We start from the raw sequence: 14,547 nt of genomic DNA, 5'->3' as shown, positions 1-14,547 counted from the left end.
TTAGGGAAATCAAGCAATGCAAAATTTTTGAAAAAACTTTAATCATACACAAAGATGGTGTTTAAAAAATCCAATTGAAAATTACCACTGAGGGAAAATGCAGTTTGCTTTACCAATACCCACGTATCCGAATGGTTAGCCCTTTCATCTCATCTCGTCATCTTTGCGATTAGCCAAATATGACCAAAAAATTGAAGCTAAGTAACAAAAATCAAATCAATGTTTCATGGTTTGATTTGGTGTATTTTACATAGTTTCCTTACCACTTTTGGCTGATCGCAAAGATGATACGATAAAATTGATGAAGAAACACACACACAAAAATAACACCCATGGCAAGCCGGGATTCTAAACTAGAATCCCTGGCTTAGTGATCAAATCAAACCATTTTTTTATTTTTGAAAGGGGATGGGAGTTACGTGTACTTTTTTAATAGTCATACCTCATTTTGCAATTTTTTCATGTTGTTGACACTCTTTTTTAGGAATACTGGGTGTTAAAGTGTGTGTGTGTGTATGTGTTTGGGTGGGTGGGTGGGGGTTTATGACACCAACCCCCCTTTGGCACTCCTCTGATTACGCCAAGTGTCGAGGTCAACGCACGTCACTGACGTTAACAGACGTAAATCACAATCGAACAGTTTCATATGGGCACAACGTATTTTGGTAATTATGCGATATTGCCCGAACACCTCTCATTCGTTTATTTCGTTAATTTTAGCATTGATACTTACCTATTCTGCATTGCAAAAGATTCTTTAAGGTGAAGTTATGCCTTTCATATTACGGCTAACTATTTGTCTTCCTTGTTCTGCTTGAGTAACAGACAATATGGGGTGCACTCGTTATGGATCATTGTGCGTCGTGCTTGTGTTTTGTTGATTTGGAGTGGGTATGCAGTGTTTCAACCTTCTTCACCGAAAAATACCTACTTTCGCGTACATTATGTCATCACAAACCATTGACGGATAACCCCAAAAAACCATTCACGATAGCTCCACAAACCAATGACAGATTGCCCCAAAAATTATTCACGATAGCCTCACAAACCATTGACAGATAGCCCCAAAAACCATTCATGATAGCCCCACGAACCATTGATGGATAGATCAACGAACCATTGATGGATAGCCCCAAAAACCATTCATGATAGCCCCACGAACCATTGACGATAGCCCCACAGGCCATTTCCGGCAAGGTTAGGTTAGGTTGGGTTGGGTTAGGTTAGCATAGTTTAAAAAAAAGAAAAAATCTCATAAAAAAAGGCACATTTGGAAACACTGGCGAGACTGCGTGACTTTCGACGCTTGCGCCATCTGCAGGTACATAATGGAAACGACGACATAATGTTGTCGCTTTACAGAAAATGCAAGTTCCTTACATAAAAAGTTATTATTTCTTGTTCTGCAGCATTCTATGGTGAAGTCTTCAGTTTCCACGAAAGAAAATACCTCGAAGAACTTCGACAATGCTACAGAAACTGATTTCAGTAAGTAGTTCCTGTAAATTTTAAGAAATCCGTTCGGGCGATATCGCATATTTACCTGTATTTCTTCATTTTTACAGAAGAAACTACTTACGGAAATTAGTTTCTGCAGCATTTTGAAAGTTCATGAAGGTATTTTCTTTCATCGTGGGATCTATTTAACTGGGAATTCATGGGTTTTTCAAGAAAAATATCTATCCGACGCACAATTGCCGTTGTTTTTATTTCCTTCCTCTATGTGAACCGGATGTTGCATACGTTAGATGACGTAACCCCCTGTCAGTGTTTTCAACCACGCCGTTGTTTTGCAAGAAGATGAAAAAACGAAATATACATTCCTGATACATACTACGGCCCCAAATGTTAACTATGTTTGCCTAAGCTTACCGTGAACAGCTTGTGGGGCTATGCATGAATGGTTTGTGGGGCATATATCGGTTAAGAAGGTTGGAAACACTGCATGCCCACTGATGATCCACGACGCTACTGAAGCTGTACCCGCCATATTGTGTGTTACGGAAGCGAAAAAAGGAAGAACAATAATTTCTCTTAATGTGAAAAATTGAAATTATTTTGGTGAAAAAAGCAACATACCACCTTGAAGAATGTTTCGCAATAGAGAATAGACAAGTACGAATGTTAAAAACGGCGAAATAAACGAGTAAAAGGTGTTGTGCCCATATGGAACTGGTACCAAAAGTTTCATTCGTAGCATGATGAAATCGCAATGAAAACTAATGGAACTTGGGCCCCTTTGGTTTTAGGCTCCGCTCTCTTCCAGCTTGAATTCAATGTTCATTTCACCCCTCTAAAGAACACATACAGATGAAAAATTCTGCACAAACCCCTGGAACTGATACGCAGTGGAATTGTATTACACTGAAGGTACTAATTTTCTTACACACGGGAACAAAGCAGCCTGATACAACTCCATGTGTTCCAAGGAGAGGTAAACAATTTATCTATTTATTTACATTTTACTTCGGATTATCGCTAAGAAATTTTTACCATATCTATTACAGAGGAGTCGTTCCATGTCAAATCACCCAGAGGTGGTTGCTTGACCATTTTGTTAATTTTTTATATTTTCACCATAGGTGGTCTTGCTAGTGACCTGCTCAAAAAGAATTTTTTTTTTCAAAAATCTTCCGCCATCTTGGATTTCTGCTCATTTTTCATCACTGCGGGAAGCAAAAATGAGTGTTTACAAGGGTTTTGAAAAAAGGTTGCTGTGTGATTTCTATTACAGATGGAATGTTCTAGTTTTCACTGCCTGAAAGTAGAGATTCTGGCCTTTCAGAAAATGTATATATATGTAAGGTAAGAATTAAGTAACTGGGACTTTAATGGGTTTCAATATAGCCATCGTAACGGGAAATTTTGCCAATTTTAAAGGTCTGTAAAATCAAAAGGGCTTGAAACCACAGGTTGGAATTATTTTTGCAAGAACTATGAGTGGAAGGCTTTTCAGCCATGGTGAAACAAATCCGGGGTTGTAAGCCCTTCTGTCCGATTTTTAGTTCCGAAATCCGAAAATTTCCAAAATTTGTGAATTTCAAGGTCAAATATCTCTAAAGGGGGACCTGCCAAAAATTAGAAATTTTGGCCATAGATACTCCTACTAGTACTTAGTAAAACCTGTCAATTTCATTTTGGGGTTCACACCGATGTTCATGTTACAGGCTGTCAAATATCTCTAAAAATGACATCGTGAAAACATAATAATAAATAGGCTTAAAGTGACCTGATTTCCATTATTTTATAATCTAGTTATTTTATAAGGGTAAACAGAAATTAAAATAGATAAACTAATTAGTTACTAGTTGATATATTTCAATATATACTTAGTGTGCTTTTGTTAATAAAAATCAAATCAAATCAAAATCACTTTTTGGATTGAGAACACAAATGTTAGTAAACAAACAAGAGTACTATTATGTCAGTAAGTATATACAAGTTGCATGCACATGTTTCTTAAAGGTTTATAAATATCCAATACTATCAAACCTTACTTAATACATCCACTCTGATACATAACAAGTGTATGCGAAATATAACATAATATATACAACAATTGTCTGCGAAATATAACATAAGCTACCTGTAAGCATTTAAACGCTTGAGAATATACGTATTCAAGTTATTCCTCTATTTTTTGTATCACAGTCACATATACACAGTTTATGATATACACAGTTTACAATTACAATTACACAAGACTTAAAATTACATGAACTGAATCCTGATTTGGACAATTCTGATGATGACCACGAGAAAAAAATTACTTACAAACAATGGATAACAACAGATCGTTGCAATTTGATCACTGTTGTAGAAACAATTTCAGAGTTTAAAGAAAATTTAGCTTCAAAGTTACTGCAATTAAAAAGTCACCACTTTATTGCTCAGAGTCAATCAGAATTTTGCAAAAGAACGAAAGAAAGTCTTTCTCCAGTTGAATGTGTAGTGATTGGTGATTTCTCTGAAAACTTCACATTTGTTGTACAAGATGAAATCCAGAGTTACCACTGGATTAATGCTCAAGCTACTGTCCACCCCTTTTGTGTCTACTTTAAGACTAATTCTTCAGATGATCTATGCATCAAACGTCTTTGTATTATAAGTGACTGCATTGTACACAACACAACTGCTGTTTACGCTTTTAAATGTTCAAACGTTCATCCCAAATCTAAAGAAAATTTATTATTTCTCAGATGGCTCAGGAGCCCAATATAAGAACAGAAAGAATTTTTCTAACTTATGTAAGCATAAACAGGACTTCGGTGTGGCTGCCGAGTGGCATTTTTTTGCCACAAGCCATGGCAAGGGTCCTTGTGATGGGATTGGTGGGACGGTAAAAAGACTTGTGGCAAAGGCAAGTCTGCAGCGACCAACTGAGGGCCATATTTTTACACCAAAGGACATGCATGAGTTTTGTGTGGAAAATATTAAAGGATAAACTTCATCATGGTGACTGAAAGTGACAAAAAATGAGCAAGAGTTTCTGAATGACCGCTTCAATGAAGCTCATAGATTTGAAGGAACAAGAGATCACCACTGCTACATACCCAAGGACTCTTCAACTCGTCTCATCAGTAGAATATCTGCATCATTTCAAATTAATCATGTAGAGTTCAGAATTGATGACTCACCACGAATATTTCATTTTAATGAAATAATTGAAAATGACAATGTCGTTTGCATTTACAATAACAGGTGGTATGTAAAAAAAATAAAATAATAAAGTGTTCCCCTGTGCTTAGCACCACGGCATGAAGGCGTATAGGGGGTGTGGGGGTAATGCCCCACACTTTCTTAATCCGGTCGTGAGTGGGGGTGATGTGATCAGCACCATGCCCCTGACCGCCTTTACCCCCCAGGTTTCCCCAGGTACCCATGTTATTCGACGCTGGGTGGGTGCCGGGGCCGCTTCCATCGTTAGAAAAGTTCCCGGATTTGAACCGGCCGGGGGATCGAACCCGGGACCTTTAGCATGGTAGTCAGACGCGTTACCGACTGAGCCACCGCGGCCACTAACAGGTGGTATGTAGGTAAAGTAATTGAAATGTCAAAAGAAAACAATGATGTTAAAGTGATGTTCTTCAATCCTGGTGGACCATCAAAGAGCTTTACTTTACAAAGAAATGATGTTGCTTGGGTGAAGTTGAACAATATAATTGCTGTTCTGACACCATGAGACTTCACCACTGTTACTCGGAGAACATACAACATTTTACTCAACAGGAAAACACAGAACCGTCACTAAAGTTACAAGCACATAAGAAGAAATAGTCCGTTGATCAATCATCTCCGTGCCAATTAGTGTTTTCAGGATCAAGCACCAGTCGGATATTTTTTCTTTTTTTCATGGCTCCATGGATTGAGAGAGACAAGATCCCCTGTAACTTTGATGTCCATGTGTAGATATGTATATATATATTGATGTAATGTTGTATTATGTGTAGTGATATATGGAATTGTAAATGTCATTGTGATGTAATATATTGAATTGCAAACTGTATATCATAAACTGTGTATATGTAACTGGGATACAAAAATAGAGGAATAACTTGAATACTTATATTCTCAAGCGTTTAAATGCTTACAGGTAGCTTATGTTATATTTCGCAGACAATTGTTGTATATATTATGTTATATTTCGCATACACTTGTTATGTATCAGAGTGGATGTATTAAGTAAGGTTTGATAGTATTGGATATTTATAAACCTTTAAGAAACATGTGCATGCAACTTGTATATACTTACTGACATAATAGTACTCTTGTTTGTTTACTAACATTTGTGTTCTCAATCCAAAAAGTGATTTTGATTTGATTTGATTTTTATTAACAAAAGCACACTAAGTATATATTGAAATATATCAACTAGTAACTAATTAGTTTATCTATTTTAATTTCTGTTTACCCTTATAAAATAACTAGATTATAAAATAATGGAAATCAGGTCACTTTAAGCCTATTTATTATTATGTTTTCACGATGTCATTTTTAGAGATATTTGACAGCCTGTAACATGAACATCGGTGTGAACCCCAAAATGAAATTGACAGGTTTTACTAAGTACTAGTAGGAGTATCCATGGCCAAAATTTCTAATTTTTGGCAGGTCCCCCTTTAGAGATATTTGACCTTGAAATTCACAAATTTTGGAAATTTTCGGATTTCGGAACTAAAAATCGGACAGAAGGGCTTACAACCCCGGATTTGTTTCACCATGGCTGAAAAGCCTTCCACTCATAGTTCTTGCAAAAATAATTCCATCCTGTGGTTTCAAGCCCTTTTGATTTTACAGACCTTTAAAATTGGCAAAATTTCCCGTTACGATGGCTATATTGAAACCCATTAAAGTCCCAGTTACTTAATTCTTACCTTACATATATATACATTTTCTGAAAGGCCAGAATCTCTACTTTCAGGCAGTGAAAACTAGAACATTCCATCTGTAATAGAAATCACACAGCAACCTTTTTTCAAAACCCTTGTAAACACTCATTTTTGCTTCCCGCAGTGATGAAAAATGAGCAGAAATCCAAGATGGCGGAAGATTTTTGAAAAAAAAAAATCTTTTTGAGCAGGTCACTAGCAAGACCACCTATGGTGAAAATATAAAAAATTAACAAAATGGTCAAGCAACCAATTGATTTAAAATTGGGTGATTTCACATGGAATGACTCAGAGGTAAACAAGAAACAAAACACTTACCTCTTTTTCTTCTTCTTCTTTGTTTGGCACACACCGCCTATTAGCGATTTCTTGCCAGGGGTCCTATTTGGTAGGAGTACACTTCTCTCAAGAACTCCTATAGTTATACATGAATAAAACTTTTCTTCGTCGTGGTATCGCCTATTAACGATTTCCACTCCTCTTTCTCTGATACCATGTCCCTAAAGTGTAAACAAGGGCTTGGTTTGTTATGAGAAATGGTCCCATAAAAATAACGCATTTCTCCTTGCCTCCTACGGTCATCCTGGCAGTGTTGCCAAACCTGATGTGCATAAAGAGTATTGCGATGTTGTTGTCGAAGTGGGTATTGCAAAAACAAATGTATACTTGCCTCGTTCTTTGGATCCCCAGGCGGCATCAAAGCGCGCCGGTTTCCTTTGGAAACCAGATCCTCCCACCCTTGAGAATATTGCAATCCTGCGACGCGTGCAGGGTGAGCATGCTGTCAACAGGCTGGACGTTGCCAAGTCACTTCCTCCCCAAAGGCCTTCTCTTCGCTGCCTTTCACATTCACAAACTCAGCAACAAGAGAGCAGTGTGAGGTGCGTATGCGAGTTCGTATTCTTCGATTGACAAAGTGTATTTTTTTTTTCTAGTTTATTGTTATATCTTAGAAATCTTACGGGAAAACAGAGTTTGTATCGACATGTGGCGACCGTGGGACACAACCGAAGTTCCAGATCATTCAACGAACCAAGATAATCCTCAACCAAGCACTTCCGGAGCACCGAACAGAAAAGTATCCAAAACCAAAACGTTGAACAAACAAAGTCAGTTATTTGTGTGTAATGTGCACGAATATGTCGAAAAGAAAAAGCTAGGAAAAGGAGCCATTGCAGAGACAGCCAAAATATTAAAGTTAGACAGAAAAACCGTGCGAAATGTGATTCGAAGAGGTCCAGTCACACCAAAGAAGCCTGGAAATAAAAGAAGAAAATTTAACAAAGTGGACGAGTTTAGTTGTGATTTCATTAGACGGGAGATTTACAAGTTCTATAGTAAAGGACAGTCACCGACAGTGAGTGAACTATTGAAACTTTTAAAAAGTGTGTCGGACTTCCCTTATGAAGAAACAACGCTTCGAGAACTAATAAAAAAACTTGGTTTTCGGTTTGGTCGTTTAAGGAAAAAGAATGTAATAATGGAATCGGCGAGAATTGTTGCTTGGAGATACCGGTACCTGCGGAGACTACAGGACCTGCGTTCGGAAGGCTGCAAACTCATTTACTTGGACGAGACTTGGTACGACACCTACGATGCAGTCAAGAAGGGGTGGGACGATGGTACATGCAATTGTATTTTGAAGTCGCCATCAGGGAGGGGAAAACGTATTATGGTGCTCCATGCTGGGGGCAGTGAGGGATGGGTACCAAATTGTCTCTATCTGTCAGCAAAGAACATTGGAGATTGCAAAGCGGACAGCCACGATGAAATGACAGGAAAAGTTTTCGAAAATTGGTTCGAAAATTATCTTTTGGCAAATATGCCAATCGATACAAAATGCGTCATTATCATGGATAATGCTAGTTACCATTCGCGCCTATTGGTCAAAATCCCAACAATGAATACAAAGTTGCAGGATATTGTATCGTTCATGGAGCAGCACAGGATCCCGATACCAAACCCAGTTCCAATAAAAGCAGTTTTATTAGATGTCATTAAATCTGCAAACATAAAAAAAAGATATGTAGTGGACGAGCTTGCACACTCACGTGGACATGAAGTGTTGCGTCTTCCCCCTTACCATTGTGTGCTGAATCCAATCGAACTAGTATGGTCTCAGCTCAAATTGTTCGTGCGGAAAAACAATGTAACCCCTACACTGAGTGCTAGCGTGTGTCAGCTATTGCGGGATGGTGCAGCGACAATTGACTCCCAGCTATGGTCATCATGCATCAAGCATGTTATCAAGGTTGAAAGCCAGTACATGCATCACGACACTGATCGTAACCAGGAGCGATTCATTATTCATGTTGGAGAGAGTGACGACGATGAATAAAGGTAAGCCACATTAAATTCTCTTATTAAACGTTACAAAATGCTATGCAAGATTGGACGAATCAGATGATTATTATGATGTATTTTCGTGTCACAGAAATAATGAAACACCATAATTAATTATCTGTGTCGATTTATTTATTTATGTCACATGCTTTGAGTGCAGCGCGTCGACTTTCCTCCGCCGCCCTCTCAAAGAATGGCAACAACGCGTTGCCTGGAGCTTTGTTGGGGTGGTCTTGCTAAGGAGGTCCTGGCTCATTAGGAGAGGGGCGGGCAGGGTAAGGTTCCAAAGGCAGCCGCCTGGGGAACCAATGAACGCGGCAACTATAGGGTTGATTGTATAGGTTCTCCACATTGACAAGAAGTTGCAGGCACGGTATATGAACTGGGATGTATGACCATATGGTATGACGACGTGACCTGTACGCATTCGCATAGTAAACAATAAAACTGCACGGGGTAGTCTCATGTTTTGAAACCAAGGAAGTTTGTTGCCGACTTGTGCATGCAATTTATATGTATTGGTATTGTGGAATTGTTGGGTACACCAATCGTCCCATTGTTATTCTACTTTGAGTTTGACCCGTGGGAGGAGGTCAGTGTACGCCAGGCGCATCGGGGTAACATTTTCTTTCGTTCTCGTTTGTTTATCCATTACATCAACGCGATCTTGATATTTATTGAGGTCACTGTGGGGGCGAATATATGTAAAGGTCGCTGACAGACCCTGTTGTTGAAGGTCTAGCATGATTCGGAGAATAAGATAGGGAAAACCGTTAACTTATATGCTGCCCGACCTGTTCGTGATAACACTTGAAGTACACTCAATGCGTCCGTGAAAATTAAAGAATGATCGAGTCGTAACTGCAGGACAAATTGTAATGCTTTATATATAGCATAACATTCCGCCGAGAAGATACATATATCTGATGGGAGGAAAAATTGTCGAGTGATGTTATGAGATGGTACGTAAAAAGCACATCCCACACCGTACGCGGGGTTCTGTGGGAATATTCAGTTGATATATAATTGGGTCCGGATGTGTAAAGGTTTTGTGGTAAGCTTCAGGGTCAATATTGTAAAACAAAACACACACACACACACACACACACACAGCAAATGATACTAAACCTTCAATTTAAAGTTATATCTCAACTACCATATCTCAAGGAATCCAACCTTGAACCTTTTTTTTTACTAGACGGTGTTAATTTTTTTCTTACTTCACATTTCTTCCAGTTTTGGCTAATCATGAAGATGAGGATGTTGATGATATTATAAAATTGATGAAGAGACACTCACAAAGAACATCCATGTCCCAGCTGAGATTAAAACCCAGGTTCTCTGGCTTCATAGAGTGATAATATTATCATTGAAAAAATATACTCCCTCTGTCCCATAATTATTGTCCGGTACACCTTTGTTTGTTGTCCCATAATAATTGTCCGATATTCAAACTGTGACATTGGTGTATACAGAAGAAGAAAATGAAACACGGGAATGAGTCATACAACTTTATAACTCAAGGATCAGTACAAATTGGCCGATCAAGTATCCAAAAGAACCTAAATAAAAAGTAATCAATCCATACAAAGTGACCAAGAAGTTCGACAAAATAAAACATCAAGACGAAAGATATTGTTGATCCAGGAAGGTTGTCATCCCCTCAACGAGCTAGATCTAGTGCTGCAGTGCTGCTCTAGTCACGTCGTAAATGTTTCGAGGACACTCCAAGCGAGATGGCAGGACGATTCGGCGGTTCAAGTGTGCTTTTTGCATATGGGGAATCCTGTAGTTGTCCCCACCTTTGGAGGCACATAATTTCAATGAGACAGGACTGCAAAGTGAAAAAGATGTTGTTGAGCTTGTTGCGTGTCAGATCATAGAAAGATTTTTCAACTGCGGCGATCAACTCATCAATAGTTTGTGGAGCTGCTTGATGCTGGAGAGACTGAACTGCCCGGAAGTACCCCAGATCTAAAACATTCATGTCCGGACTGTTTGGCGGTTGACATAGGAGATCCAAAGTGATTCCACTGGTCGCTGCAGCATCCATCCAGGCGCGGTCATTGGAAAGGATATGCGGACGCGCATTGTCCTGCTGAACGGACACCTGGATTCTCCCTGCGCGCAGCCCACGAGACCATTGTGCATCTATTGCTGGGATTAACTTGTTGATGAGCATGTCCCGGTAAACATCTTTGGTAACAGTTAATGGTTTGGTGACCATTCTTCACTACCCCAGCCGTACTGTTTTCAAAGAAAAAATCGTACACTGCTTGTCGTTTACTGTCCGTGAGGTTCTTGCTACCCCTGTCGCTTCCTGTCATGGGTTGTGTGTTTATGGCTGTTCTTCTCACACATACTCACTGAAGGAGTGCTCTACTAACGATTTGCAGCGTACCTTGCTAGACCGGTTGCCATACAGTGCCACACCGGTGTGTTGCAACCTAACGCCTCCTTTTGGTAATCGTCTGGGCGGTATTTCTTGCTCGTTGCGATAAGGTCGCGTTGTTCCTCTTCACAATCTTGAAGATTGATGTACTGTGCCTCTCCTCATCCATGTGCTTTCCATCTGCCTCTTCGTCTGTAATTCCTGTACTACCATTTTGGCATACCGGACTATAATTATGGGACAGAGGGAGTACTTGGATACTAGAGACCCATACAAGCATGAGCTTATAATTGTTACTTCTGTTTGTAAACTACAACATATTTTTGTCAAAAATTGTTTTCTATCAGAATAATTTCTTTGGTAGCTAGAATCCATGAATTAAAATAAAAGTAACATTTCTAGGGCACCATAGTTGGAATAAAGCATGTTAATGAAGATCCTTACCTACCGTCTGTCACAGTGCTCTGAATTTCTCTTTTAGCTTATTTCTTACACCCCTCCAACTACAAATGAACACTTTTCAGTTGAGGTGATGGCTACAGAATGTCAAGGTCTTGCCTTTGTCCCTCGAAATCTTATTGAATTATATTTTGAGTGAACTGTCTGACACACATACCATAGTTTTTTTTTTACTTTCTCCTTCTAATGGCTCATTACTCATTTTTAATTTCAGCAAAAGATTACATATAACTTTGAACTCCTGCTTTTCTGACAAGATAAAATATAAGACATTTTAAGAATTTGGAATTTACCCCCTCCCCTTCCCCAACATAAAGAAGACACTGTTACAATTTTTGGCCGATTTTCTTCCTCATTGCATAAATTATGTTTCTTTAACTATAAAATAATAAATAAAAAAAATCCCGCTCACACGTCATCTTGTAAAAATACCGCGTGGTTGCTACACTGGAAGGGTTACGTAATCGAACGCACGGTACATTTGATTCTCGTAGCCGACGGTAATGGTGGGAGGAGCTATCGTACAATGGAGATGCATGAATGACGAAAAATACTTTACTTACAGGCCAAATAAGTTGCACGATTCGAAAATACAATTTCCGCAGCTTCAGAAAGTCCACAACAACTCAATTCCGTAAGTACTTTCTCGTCTTTTCTCCTGTAAATTTGAAGAAATCCGTCTCCGGCTTATCTAATCGTTACCCACTTTTGTATAGGTTTCCTAACTTTAGGATAAAAAGAAATAACAAAATAAAATATAATGATTTCGCAAAATTTTGCAGCAACACACATTCGTGGATGCATTGGAGTTACTCATTGGTAGCACTGCTTCTTGTGTATAACAGAAATAGTTTTCAATAAATATCCTGAATAAGACTTGTGGCTTGAGACAATTTTTGACAATTTAAATTAATGTAGGTCAGGTAAGATAAATTGTTCCGTAGAAATTACAAGCAAATTGAAATATACAGGGTTAGCCTAAAAGAAATAGACACTTTCAAAGTTTTACAAAAAGAAGAGTTTTAATAACAGGACTGAAATACTTACATGGTTTGAAGAGTACGTCCTGAAGTTTATATTGGTAAGTTACAAGGGTTGCCAGTGTGACCCTTTTGTAACACGACAGGTATTAATTAATGCGATAGTCCGGTTTTCCTCTCCCAGGGCTTTCCCCCTTGAACAGACAACAGTTTCCTCAAATTACTTGTCCCAACCAAAAATGGACTGCCTTGTAGGTGGTTCCTTACCATACCTTGTTCTAAAACGACGCCCTACGGCAGTGACAGAATTCTTTTTTGTCAATTCAAGCAGACAGAAAACCATTTCTACCTGGCTAGCGGCCATATTGATCGACCGACGTCAAGGGCGCTTATGTGATGCTGACGTCATGAAAACAAACGAAAAGTGGAGATCGTAAACTTGAAGACTTTCTCTGTAAAACGGTACTAAATGCTTCCTGATAAAACAAACAAATTTCAATTTATAAAGTGTTTAAACTGTCCATTTCTTTTAGGATAACCTGTATATTCTGGTCTTCAGAAATATAAAGTGTGGCCTCTGAAATAAAAGCCAGACTAGTGAGTCTGTATCAGAAGGAGTATTTTATATTCTTTAGTCCGTTGGGTGTCTGACTCCCACGCAGTAGATCCGCATTCTATTCTTACGGTGAATAATCTGAGGTGGAACAACATTTATGCATTATGGAAAGCCAATTAAAAATGTAGGCGAAGTTAGAAGTAATATAGAAAAGAGTAAGGGAAGTACCCCTAAAATTACTGATATTGATAGTGAAAATGGTAAACTTGCCATTACTTATTATAAATTACTTAAATCACTTGATAATAACTTATTTTTAATTGAATTTACTCCGGTTACAAGTAAAATGCATAAATTAATGCATCTTCTACCGTAAACGTGCAAAATTTAAAAGTAAAACTGAGATGGCCAAGGAAATATTCAATGTCTTGATTAGACACAACAAAAAGCAGCTTATCGATCCTATAGATTTTTGTCATTTTTCTTTCTGATTTCCACACCGGCAGAGAATCGCATCCAGAGATATTACAAATTACTTATTCCTTTTTGCAATTCAAATTTCAATTGAAATTCGCTCCTGAAAGTTCTTGTAATGCGTGATTAGCTTGGAATTCAAGACACAGTCTCAGATGAAGAGAGAACAACGCCTACACGTGTGCCGATTCAAATTCTCTTTTAGTACGATTTTTCATTTAAACTTCTTGTCTTATTATAGCTATGTCCTATATTTTATAGACAAGTCTAGGGGCAATCAACAGACACTAGGAATAATTCACCTTGTAACGTAATGTATGAAGTAGAGTACTTCAATTTCCAATAATTTAAAGTTTTCAGATGTAACTTTAAAAATTCTATATTGTCATTGAAAGTTGTGTAACAAATTGAGTCAGTCCTATTCTCAAACTGTCATGTTCAAAGTTAATATTATTTATGTTATTGATATTGTTTTTAACTTATGCATGTTTGTTTTATAGATATTGTTATAATCATCTTATCACGCTGTATAAAATACAAGAAATGAAATTGATGTAACCATAGCAACGAGAAATAATAAGTACTAAAAATGGTGATGGAAGTTGTGAGGTTTTCTGCGCCTGTATTGTATTTATTTTAAATATAACGGTTATCGTTAATTACGCAATTTTATTTGCATTGATAATTGTTCTGCAAGTTTAAGCGCAGCGACGGTTATCAAAATAAAATACAGCTGTAATACCTAAGTTTTGTGTTTATATTGAATTTTATCGAACCTTAGAACTTCTTAGTGCAGAATTGATTAGCACTTAGGAGGTTCATAAGATGAACAATCATATTCAGAAATGTTAACTTATTTGATCTATCTTATCAGGATAATAGAGAGTGAGGAATGATGTGTGTCGATAAATGTTCATCAAATGTTTGGCTAAATAAACTGAATAGTGGCAGTGG

General features: G+C 38.0%; 1 protein-coding gene across 1 annotated transcript; it reads left to right on the top strand.

The window, feature by feature from the left end:
* The first annotated feature begins 7,374 nt into the window (after positions 1-7,374).
* On the top strand, positions 7,375-8,727 carry LOC145999198 (uncharacterized). The gene has a single exon (XM_083136129.1). The coding sequence runs from the start codon at positions 7,375-7,377 to the stop codon at positions 8,725-8,727; it is 1,353 nt and encodes a 450-aa protein (XP_082992255.1).
* Positions 8,728-14,547: the final 5,820 nt, after the last annotated feature.

The sequence above is a fragment of the Lepisma saccharinum genome, chromosome 15 (assembly GCF_977018435.1).
Source record: "Lepisma saccharinum chromosome 15, izLepSacc3.1, whole genome shotgun sequence".
NCBI classification, from domain to species: Eukaryota; Metazoa; Arthropoda; class Insecta; order Zygentoma; family Lepismatidae; genus Lepisma; species Lepisma saccharinum.
Note: the sequence above shows the minus strand (reverse complement) of the source record. Positions and strands in the feature narration are given on the sequence as shown.

Coding starts and splice junctions, on each gene's coding strand:
- LOC145999198 (XM_083136129.1), top strand. CDS start 7,375: ATGTGGCGACCGTGGGACACAACCGAAGTTCCAGATCATTCAACGAAC.